Below are 12525 nucleotides of genomic sequence, written 5' to 3'. Positions count from 1 at the left end.
ATGTTCATTTTTGTTTTTCTATTCTCTTTTGTAAAATTTAATTGTGGGCTACAAAACCAAAAACAAAAACAGCCCCCTTCCCTTCCCGCCTTTTTTTCTTCCCCTACTTCCCAACCGGCTCTGTCGGTGGGGCATTAGAATACACCAACTGCCCCCCTTCAGAGAGTAAAAGTCTCTCAATGGGGTCACCTGTTGACTGTGGGTGGCAACCTGTAATGCCTAAGGACGGGATCCTGGTGGTTGAGCAGATCAAGTTCAAGGTCCTATTAGGACATAAGGTGTAACACGCCACTTTGGCCCTTACTTCGGTTAAGACAGGCGGTTGGATAGGCCCGATCCAATCAATCGTTTGGTCATGACTAGCACTAAATCAGACAAACATAAGAAAATATGCTCACGTTCTCCACATTAGGCAAAAAACTGACTAGTAAGCGGTGGCTGGAGGGTCAATCAACTTGTTGAAGAATGGATAAAACATGGCTGGAAAACCAACATCTTTTCTAGAAATGAGGCCATTAGAAAGGCCGAAGGAAACACGGGTGCTTGAGTCCATCAGCAGGAAGAGTATACTTCTCCTGTATCCTTGTGTTGGGGCGAATGGGTTTCCCCCCAACACTTCCCAAATAGGGCTCTGAGACGGCTGGGGAGCAGGAGAAATGAAAAATTCAAAATATTTAAATGGCAAAGAAAAAGCCTCAAAAAAGAAACCATTGTGAAGTTTCAGACAAATCTAGTTCAGAATCACAACACCAAAATCTTATGCAAAATCTACTTTTTTTTTCATAATTATTGAAGCAATCGAAGGAGAACCGATAACAAGTATCCCCTCTTCAAAATAGAGAAAATTTTCTCAAGTATCAAACCAAAAATGATCAAAAAACTAAATAACAGCACACTACTAGTGGAAGTAGAAAGCCAAAAGCATATCACAGAAATCTTTAAATCGAGACTTTTTAATAACCAAAAAGTAAAAATCTATCCCCACAAAACGTTGAATACTAGTAAAGGAGTAATCAGGAGTTCAGAACTATCACTGTGCTCCTTGGAAGAAATTAAAATTAACCTAAAAAATCAAAACGTTACCGATGTAAAAAGGATCCAAATTAAAAAATATGGTGAAACCATCGATACAAACTCGTATATTCTAACCTTTAATACCCATCAAATCCCAAGTAACATCAAAATAGGATATGAAAAAATAAATATAGAACTGTACATACTAAACCCTTTCAGATGCTACAATTGTCAAAGGTACGGACACCATCGAGACCAGTGCGCACGCTCTCCAGTATGCATGAGGTGTGGCGAAAACGAGACCCACACAGATTGCGAAAAAGAGGCAAAATGTATTAACTGCCAAAAAGGCCATAGTGCAAATTCAAAAGAATGCGACAAATGGAAGAAAAAGAAATTAAAATAAAATATACAAAAAATATAACCTTCCAAGAAGCTCGTAACCTAACCAGAAATATAAAATACTCAGAAATAACAAAAAAAAAACATACAGCATACCACCGGACCAAATAACCAAACAACAAAAGCAAACCTATTAAACATCAAACCAGAAGACATTATGAAATTAATCGATGAATTAAGGGAACTAATGGAAGAGTTTAAAAAAAAAAAAAGCTATAAAACAAAACAATGAAAATAAAGATTACAAAACTGAACAAAACTCCTAAACCAAAACTCAACCCAAAAGACCCACAAAACCTCAAAGTGCTACAACACCCACAGAAGAAACCCCTTTCACCGAGAGAAAAAAAAAAAAAAAAAGACACCAAAAAGTGCCCATGAAGGAAAAAGAAACAAACCACTAACCAACAGAGAAGCTAAAACCAAAATAAACAGATCAGGTTCATCTATCTTCCAGACCAAGAGACTCAATCCAAAACAGATTTGAGGAAATGGACACGGAAGATCGAGGATCAGACACCAATGACTAACAAAAGTTAAAAACAAATACATAAAATCTAATCATAACCCAAAAAAAGCATCCAATGGAACTGCCAGGGCTGAAAACCCAACATAAATGACTTATTACTTCTTATAACAAGCCATCAACCAGCCATCATATGTCTCCAAGAAACCTTTTTAAAAGATTTATGGGGTAGCGACCATTTTCCAGTGATTTTTAACAAATCTAAAAGAAACAAAACCCCATCTCTCCCAATGGAAAATAAAAAAAGCAAATTGGGAGGAATATAAAAAAAAATGCCAACAAAAACTCTCAGAGGAGGAAAACCCAAATAAATCCATAGAATACTTCTCTAAAACTTTACTAACCATTGCACATGAATGTATACCTAAAAGTAGCAGAACTAACAAACAACAAAGACCCTGGTTTAACAACGAATACCAAAAAGCAATTCGCCAACGTAAAGCTGCCTTATGAAAATTCAACTCCCAACCAACAAAGTACAATTTCAACCTTTTTAAGCAAAAAAGAGCAGTGGCTCGTAAAGTTATTAGAGAAGCAAAAAGATCATGGAAAGACTATATAAATAAAATAAACTCGAATACAAACCCCAAACAAGTATGGAACATGGTAAGAAAAATTTCGGGTAAAAACTCACCCTCCCCTTTAAATCATCTCCTACAAAGCAGCATCAAAATAACGGAGACAAAAAATATTGCAAATCTTTTTGCTGAAACCTTTCAAAACAATTCCTCCAGCAAAAATTACAGTCAATCCTTCCAAAAGACAAAACAAGATACAGAAGAAAAGATAAATAAATTAAATTTCAACTCGAACAACAAAGAAGAATACAACTATCCTTTTACTAAAAATGAACTCTTAAAAGCCATAAACGAAGCAAATAATAAGCTACTGGGGCGGATGAGATACATTATGAGTTTCTGAAACGACTTCCTTCCAAATCTATAACACATCTTTTAAACACGCTCAACAAAATATGGTTCAAGGGAAAACTACCCAATAGCTGGAAACATGCTATCGTGATCCCCATCCCTAAACCAGAGAAAGAAAATTCAGATCCACAAAATTTCAGACCAATTGCATTGACATGTTGTCTCTGCAAAACATTTGAAGAATGATAAATAAACGACTGAATTGGTATCTGGAAACGAACGACTCAATTGCCAACCTACAAAGTGGTTTTAGAAACAAAAGAGGAACAATGGACAACATAGTTCGATTAGAGACCTTTATCAAAGAAACATTCATTAAAAAAGAACATGCAATAGCTATCTTTTTTGATTTAGAAAAGGCATATGATACAACATGGCGACAAGGTATAATAAAAGACCTTTACAACCTTGAATCAAAGGGCAGACTACCCATACTGATAAAAGATTTTCTATCTGATAGAAGTTTTAAAGTAAGAATCGGACCCACCTTATCAGACACAAAAATACAGGAAGGCGTTCCACAAGGATGCATTTTATCAGGTACGCTATTTAATATAAAAATTGATAATATTGTAAATTGTCTAAACAATGAGATAAATGGCTCCTTATATGTGGATGACCTTGTAATCTGCCATAGATCCAAAAATATTCATACTTCAGAACGCCAACTAAAATGTGCATAAACAAACTAACACAATAGACGACAGAAAATGGCTTTAAATTTTCAACAACCAAAACTAAATGTGTCCATTTCTGTAATCATACAATCATAGAAAAATGCACAATGACCCTGTTCTTAATCTAACAGGATCAAAAATTGAAATAGCTGATCAACATAATTTTTGGGGACTTATTTTTGATAAAAAACTCTCCTTCATCCCTCACTTAAAATATTTAAAACAAAAATGTTTCAAGACTCTACAACTATTAAGGGTTCTAGCAAATACTGAGTGGGGATCAGACTGCTCATCACTCTTAAAATTATTTAGAACTCTAAGAACCAAACTAGATTATGGAAACTTTATATATGGTTTAACCAGAAAAAGTTACCTTAAAACTCTAGATTCTATCCATCACACAGGATTAAGACTTGCCCTGGGCGCATTCAAAACCTTTCCGATAGAAAGCTTATGTGCTGAAGCCTATGAACTTCCACTAAAATTGAGACGTGAAAAATTAGGCTTACAATATTATCTAAAACTAAGATGAAACCCCAAAAATTCTGCCTATCAATGCACTTTCAATCCAAACTACACACATCTATTCAAACAAAAAGAAAATGCAATTAAACCCTTTGGTCTCTACATGGAAGAAGCAATTAAAACCACTTACAGACAACTCAATAGATCAAACCAGCATCCACGAGGAAAATCTCCCAGAACTCCCACCCTAGCTGTTAAATCAACCTAAAGTCATACTAGACCTGACAATATATCATAAATCCAATACTCACTCTGCAGACTATAGAGAAAAACTAAACAACATTCTGGATACTTACCCAAATTGGACACACATTTACACGGATGGTTCCAAAGATCAAAACGAAGTGGAATGTGCCGCTATTTCAGAAAACGCTATTCAGCAGAAAAGGTTACGAAATAACTCCTCTATCTATAGTGCAGAAATTACAGCCATAAACCTGGCTCTAGATATTATCACCAACCAAAACTCCAAAAAATGTATATTTGTAGACTCATTATCAGTATTAGAAGCAATAAAAAATCAAAAATCAAAAATTAAACAATCTCCTACTCATCAAACTGTTACAAAAGATCCATTCTATCATGCAACACAAAATTTTCTTCTTTTGTTGGATTCCCAGTCACTACGGTTTCCGTGGAAATGATAAAGCTGACATGGTGGCCAAAAATTCCTTAAAACTACAAATTAGCGCCATAAAGGTCCCATATACGGATTACAAACGTTCAATAAACATTTTTATCACAAAGAAATGGCAAGAAATTGGAACAATTGCCAAAATAACAAACTCTTCCAAATTACCCCATATACTTAAAAAAAAAAAAAAAAAAAAAAAAAAAAACCCTCTGGATACCAGAAAATCACGTAAAGAAGTAGTCTTATCACGTATCCGGATAGGACTCACTCCCACCTACTAAAAAGTGAAAAATCTCCCAAATGTATACCATGTCACAAACCTTATACAGTGAAACACTTTTTACTTGACTGTCATGATCTCACACAAATTCATCAATACTGCTACAAGTTTAAAAAAAGACTTTTTGATACAGAAAATCCTAAAGCCATTCTAAATTTCTTAAAACAATCAAACCTTTACCATAAAATATAAAAAGCACCAAATAACAAACTATACCAAAACATTGGCCGAATATACCCAGCGAAAATCGATTCTGAAAATATCAAAAATTTAAATCTTGTATACAGCATTAGATGACCCAAAGAAGGTTAATATGCTGGTTAAACAAACCGACAATATGACATCTTCATTCCGTGACAAGTACGTAGATTTTCTTGTGTTTTTTTTTTTTTAAAATAGGTGTGTAATTCTAAATATACACTAAATGTAATGTTGAGACTTGAAGATATAATAAACATTCAAATTTCTTCAAATGTTTTTTTTTAACAGCCTTTGTTAAAAAAAAGTGTTTTTCTATTAAACCGTTTGTTTAAATAATTTGGCTTTACTTGTTTTTATTGAATAAAAAAAATAAAAACTAAAGATTGAAAATACATTTTTCATTCACTAATGAGCTTTGGAAGATTGTCGGTTTAAAAAAACAAAAGATAAGCATTTTATTATTTATAGTTGCAACTTGGAAAAATCACTCACAAATGCGACTGTTTCACTTGCAATATAAAGCCAAACTTTTACAAGAAACACTCGTCTAGCTGTAAACACTATCAATAATTCTCCCCACTCTTTATCTGTGCCTAAACCTAAACGTAGATTCCATGAACAAAGCTTCTTTCTTAGAACTGCACGCCTGTGGAATTGTCTTCCGTTTTCCTGCTTTCCAGCTGACTACAATATGGTTGTCTTCAAGTCTAACGTAAATAAGTTCTTGATGAGCCGTTCCATATAAGTTATCAAATTTACCAAATTTTCATTACTAATGATTACTATATTGTCCAATTTCTACTGTACACTCTTTAACCCTTATCCTTGAGTGGCCTCTTGGCCTTGATAATGTGGTGATGCCTATGTAAAAAAAAAAAAAAAGCCCTGGATTAGCTTTGGTGATCGAGACCTCTGTGTATTTATTTATTTGCAGACTGCTATCCTCATCTTCATAGTTGTTGTTTCATCACATTTCGGCCAACTCCTCCTCTGGCCTACTTCAGGTGATTAACTACGACGGGATAGGAATGTTAAATCTGGTAACTATATCTCCACTAATTACTGCCTTCCATAGTTGTTGTTGCCTCGCCACGTTTTGGCCAACGAAATCTCTAGCTTTGAAATTAGGATTGAAACCGTTATCTTCAGACAATGCTCACCTGGAACCGTAGAGATTCAACTCCTCTATCCACTGCACCACGTGCCCCAAAGATGAGGATAACCGTCCGCAAATGAATACACAAAATTCGGAATTATTTTGAGATGAGTAATTTGTATAATTTATTCACCTCCAGACAATGCTCACCTGGAATCGTAGATATTCCACAGTGGATAGAGATGCAGAATATCTACGATTCCAGGTGAGCATTGTCTAGAAGTAGCGGTTTCAATCCCATCCAAAGCCGGTCAAAGGATTAGTTGGCCAAACCGTGGTGAGATGACAACACCTATTGAAGGCAGTAATTGCTGAGGGTAATGTAGTTGGAGGATTTGACTTTTCCTAGCCTGTCGCAGTTAACCTGACGAAGGCCAGAGAAATAATTGGTTGAAACGTCGTGAAAAAACAACTAGAAGATAAGGATAATAGTCCAAATAATTAAAAAAAAATTGTACAATTTACTCATCTCAAAGAATTCTAATAAAAAAAAAATATATACCATCTATGATTATCTTTTTTTGAACCTGGATCATGCGGCTTATTACTTTCACTCGCAAAGTGAGGCCCTGAATATGATCGGCAGAGTCGCTGGTCGGCATCGGCATTCAGTTCACCACTTCTCATCTCCGTCATGGAAAATGCAGCTTCAAGCGGACATGTCTTCAGAAATATTGTTTTTTCTTGCAGGTTGTGCAGGCCCTGCACTATCTTCAACACAACCTGAAAGTGATTCATCGGGATGTTAAGCCGTCGAACATTTTGGTCAACCGAGCAGGCTATGTGAAGATTTGCGATTTTGGGATCAGCGGATATTTAGTGGATTCTTTCGCCAACACTATGGATGCCGGGTGTCGGCCTTACATGGCGGTAAATATATGCATGATCAATTGCAGTCCTTCCTCTTTCGTCTGTGTGTGTGTGTGTGTGTGTGTGTGTGTGTGTGTGTGTGTATGTATATGTATATATATATATATATATATATATATATGATGTGTGGATGTGTTTTTGCAAAATCCCAAATCTCAAGTTTCTCCTGGTGGTAATTTATTGTTTTCTAAAAAGTCGCCAAAATTATGTCTTTGTTGCATTTTTAGTCACTTACTTTTCAGATGCTCACCTTAAAAAAAACATGGGGAAAAACATTATTTTGAACAATTTACACAGTTCATGCAATCATAAAAACTCTCCCAATTTACTCGGTAAGGTTACCATCATGAACTGTATAAATTGTTAAAATTGTTTTTTGTTTTCTTTTTTTGTTTTTTTTCTATTTTTTCTTTTTTTAAAGTGAGCATCTGAAGAGTAAGCAACTAAAAATGTTGCAAAGACATAACTTTCATGACTTGTTAGCCACACACAAAACAATATTGTAATGATAATCTTGAGAAAAGAATAAATTATTAAGCAAAAAAAAACTGATTTTTAGAATTTTGCGAACTATTCTATTACACTATGTATGCTCTGGATTCACAAAAGATATTCATTAAGCTTGGAATTTTTACTTTTATAAAAAATTTAAAAATATATATATGTATTACGATCGGTGTATACTAATTGATTTAACGTTTCAAGTAAATTATTAACATATATATATATAGACTAGTAGACCGCCCGGCATTGCCCGGTTGTAAAATACATATTTATTATACTAGCAGTTCAGCCTGGCTTTACTCGGAACCCTATGTACTCTTCATAACTTTATGTGAATATGTATATATATTAATGTTTGACTCCTGTCCAGGTAACCTACATCTAAATTTTCGAGTGTTAACACCCAATATTGGCAGAGGAGTTTGGATAGAGTCTGCAAAAGTTAACTTTTTCAACATTGATCTCTTAGCAGCCAAATTTTCGCCCGAGAACTGATTAAAAACTTTCTGCATGTCTGAATACCCTTTATGTAAAATTTCAAATGTTTAGATACAAAATTTGCTGAATAGTTTGCTAGAGATTGCAAAGGTAAAATATTTTGAACTTTGACCCCTTGATAGACAAATTTTTGGCCAAAAACCGATTAAAAAGCTTGCCCTATGTCTGAATACACTATGTAAAATTTCAAATGTTTAAACCAAAAATTTGCTGAAAGGTCAAATTTTTTTAACTTTGACCCTTAACATTTATTGTTTTGGGCTCAAATCAAGTTAGAAAGATTTTATCCACGTTCAAGAAACCTATGTCTAAAATTTCAAGTGTTTAGACCCAAAATTGGCAGAGAAGTTTGGTAGAGTTTACAACCTTTGGCAGCCAAATTTCTGGCCAAAAACCGATTAAAAAGATTTTCCCACATCTCAATACCCCTTATGTCAAATCTCGAGTCTATAGACTGAAAATTGACAGAGTAATTTGGTAGGGAAATGTACACACACACACACACACAATTTCACTTTTCTAGATATATAGATTAACAAATTATTTTTTGTCAATAAATGTTAAAAGATAAACAGAAAAATCCCCTCCCCCATCATCCCAAAAATACTTTTTAAAAATTACATTTTTTTTTTACAAAAAAAAAAAAAAAAAACAACAAAAAAAAAACTTTTGATTTAGTTAGCGTTTTAACATCTGAATAACACTTACACTTACCGTAATCTGGTGATTGCCAATCAAGCCCGAGCCATAATTGACGGAAAATCCCAAGGATCCAGGTCAAATTCTGCAAGAGTATCTTTTTTTATTTTCTTTAATTTCGAACTTTGATTGGTATTAAATTTGTGTACTTTTATTTTTTTTTTTTATTGATTCCTTTTTCTATATTCGTTTAATTTTGAATTTTTCTATATTCGTTTAATTTTGAATTTTTCTATATTCGTTTAATTTTGAATTTTTCTATATTCGTTTTTGAATTTTTCTTTTTAAAAGCCTGAACGAATTGATCCTGTGACTGGTAAACGTTATGACATAAAATCTGATGTTTGGAGTCTGGGAATTACCATGGTAAGTGCCCTTCTTTATTTGTGCCCTTCTTTATTTGTGCCCTTCTTTATTTGTGCCCTTCTTTATTTGTGCCCTTCTTTATTTGTGCCCTTTTTTTATTTGTGCCCTTTTTTTATTTGTGCCCTTTTTTTATTTGTGCCCCTTTTTTTATTTGTGCCCCTTTTTTTATTTGTGCCCTTTTTTTATTTGTGCCCTTTTTTTATTTGTGCCCTTTTTTATTTGTGCCCTTTTCAAACTGATAATGACAAGGAATGACGTGACACTTTTTAGGTTTACATTTGGGTACTTCTGTAGAGAAGGTACAGTGTTTATGTCGGCAATGGCTAGAAGGTGCCGAACAAAATCTTTGTGAAAAAAAATATTCTGTAACCTACTTTTGCTAATGCATTTTTTGTCAATTAATATGACTGTCTTCATTATTATGGACCTGCAAGGCGACAACATACTTTGCGCTCACTTTGCTACCTCGATTAACCCTTTACCGCCAGAATTTTTTTATGTAATAAAGTTTTTAATCATGAAATCCACACGTGATGGAAATTAGCGTGCAACTGATGTACGAACATAAACAAACTCTGTTTCACTTGTTGAACCGTGCATGTTGCTGAACTATGCATGTTGTTGAACTGTGCATGTTGTTGAACTGTGCATGTTGTTGAACCGTGCATGTTGTTGAACCGTGCATATTGTTGAACCGTGCATATTGTTGAACCGTGCATGTTGTTGAACCGTGCATGTTGTTGAACTGTGCATGTTGTTGAACCGTGCATGTTGTTGAACCGTGCATATTGTTGAACTGTGCATGTTGTTGAACCGTGCATGTTGTTGAACCGTGCATGTTGTTGAACCGTGCATGTTGTTGAACTGTGCATGTTGTTGAACTGTGCATGTTGTTGAACTGTGCATGTTGTTGAACTGTGCATGTTGTTGAACTGTGCATGTTGTTGAACTGTGCATGTTGTTGAACTGTGCATGTTGTTGAACCGTGCATGTTGTTGAACCGTGCATGTTGTTGAACTGTGCATGTTGTTGAACTGTGCATGTTGTTGAACTGTGCATAGACCTGTACTTTCAAGACCAGTTGGATTGACAAGTTATAAGAGTAGGAAATATTTCCTATACAGGTATTTATTTATTTATTTTTTTATTTGAAAGGCAACTTGAAAGTACAATTTGGCGGTAAAGGGTTAATCCAATAACTCTGATGCATTCCCCCCCCCCAATGTGACCATATTCGAGATCTCCTGTTCCGCACACATTTCTCTATACTGTACAAATCTAATCTTCCTCTGAGGTCAGCAGATCTAAATTTGTCTAAGATTCATTACACATCCATCGTATGATTCTTTTATCATTTCATAAGTGCAAGTGTGAAGTGCTTTTAATTTTCAAGAATTTTGCATCTTTGTTTTCTTGGGGAGGAGGTATGATTCTTTCCTCCAAAAAAATTTTTGTGTTGTTCCTATTTACTTTGCCTCCTTACTAGGGCAGAGTTAGACATTAACCAGGGTCGTTTTTTTAACATGGAGAAAGGAAGAAAAAGAAAAATTGTCTCGGTCATGAAGGATTTCTCCTTCACTTACAGCAAACAAGAAATTGAAGAGTAGCATGTGAAGAACAGATCCAATTCATAAGATTAGCCAGATCGATTATAGTTTGTTTGAATCCATACAAATATGCATGTTTCCACAATCAGACGTAAACAAAAGAAGCTTCTTGTACTTTTGAATCACAAGTAATGAGAATGATTAGAAAAATATTTATTCTCCAGTGACAACACTGACAACAAGGAGGAGTCGCAGGGTGCATTGCGTGTTCAGGTTCACTTTCATAGCACATCAGCCTTTTTGAGGAGTTTATAAAAATGAAGCAGAACATATCTTTTCTATCCTCTTTCGTACGTCTTGGCTGTGTACTCGAGTGATTTGTGTCCCGACATCAACGCACCTGTAACAAAAGCTTTCTCATGCATAGCTACAGACGCAGGTCTCATTTATCTGGATATTTGGATCTTTATTCAGTTTCCCGTTTGAAGTCACGCCCCTGTTTCTGCGTCCTCCTTAGGAGGAAGGTGGTAATTTTGCTATCGGTTTATCTGCCATATATCCTCACCTTGTCGCCCCCACCTAACCCTAACCCTATCCTCACCCACAAGAAGTCTTTCATCTTCTCAGAATCGTGACGGACTAACGGACTGCGATTAACTTTCGAACTCTAGACTGACTAGAAAATGCATGTGCATCCTTATTTATTTTAAGGTGTATGGCTGTTAACCAGTTTGCGCTCAAAATATACTGACCTGCGTTGTGACCCCTGCTAGGAAGCAGGTGCACGCATTGTCAAACTTGTTAGCCTCAACCTTTCGACCTCTCTGTACTTGGAGCACAAACCAGTTACTCCAAGCTAGTACTATGTTAACTACATTGACACCCAACACGACTTCGTTGGTCTGTTAATGACATGCCATACAAGTCACCAGTGTCATGACTATTGTTGAAATGTCTTCTTCTCTGTTGACTGAGTTGTTCCTGGACAGTTCCAGAATGTCTGCCCTCCCAGGCTTTGCTTTTTTTCTTTTTAGTAGGGGTTAGTTTAATGTTAATCTCCTGAGGCACCTCTACCAGGGACTGCTCAGCCATTTTTTTGCAGGCCAGGATGCCCTTCCTCTAGAGTGCTGGTTCTTCAATCCCACTTTCTGGCCCTTGTGTCACATCATACCGACCTACTGCTACTTAAATGACTCCAACATTTTTGTATTATTTCGATTCTTCAAACTATTGTTCTCGTCTCTCAACGTTTCGGCCGATGTAACGTTCACATTTCTTCGGGTGTATCTTGTCAAACTCTGGAAATCTGTATGGAGTCTTTTTGTAATCTGGAGATTTCTAACCACAATGGTCATGTGACAAACAGGTTTCGTAAAGCTGCCATGTTACATTTAAAAAAACAAAATTATTTTTAACTGTTTAATTATTTCTGCCTTCAATTATTGTATTTTAGATTGAATTGGCCACGGGTCGTTTTCCCTACAACCAATGGGGTAATCCATTTCAACAACTAAAAGAAGTGGTCAAGGGTCAACCGCCCTCTCTTCCTAAGGATATGTTCACAAAAGAATTTGACGATTTTATCTTTCGATGGTAAGAAAAACTTTTTCTTAAATATTAAAAAAAAATATATACATCTATAATATAAAGCTGAACGTGTGTGTGTGTGTGTGTGTGTGTGTGTGTGTGTGTCTGGT

At 35.3% G+C, this 12525-nt stretch overlaps 1 protein-coding gene across 1 annotated transcript in view; it reads left to right on the top strand.

The window, feature by feature from the left end:
• The window catches only part of LOC145266619 (dual specificity mitogen-activated protein kinase kinase 3-like), a 90761-nt gene that overhangs the window by 72133 nt on the left and 6103 nt on the right, over positions 1–12525 (top strand). Inside the window, exons 6-8 of the mRNA XM_080122525.1 lie at positions 7035–7214; positions 9207–9281; positions 12282–12421. Of these exons, the coding sequence (XP_079978651.1) occupies positions 7035–7214; positions 9207–9281; positions 12282–12421 (395 nt within the window). The remainder of the gene's footprint in view (positions 1–7034; positions 7215–9206; positions 9282–12281; positions 12422–12525) is intronic.

This window comes from Euprymna scolopes, chromosome 41, assembly GCF_053919585.1.
Source record: "Euprymna scolopes isolate OS-2025 chromosome 41, ASM5391958v1, whole genome shotgun sequence".
NCBI classification, from domain to species: domain Eukaryota; kingdom Metazoa; phylum Mollusca; class Cephalopoda; order Sepiida; family Sepiolidae; genus Euprymna; species Euprymna scolopes.
The sequence above is the reverse complement of the archived record's forward strand: the minus strand, read 5'-3'. Positions and strand labels throughout refer to the sequence as shown.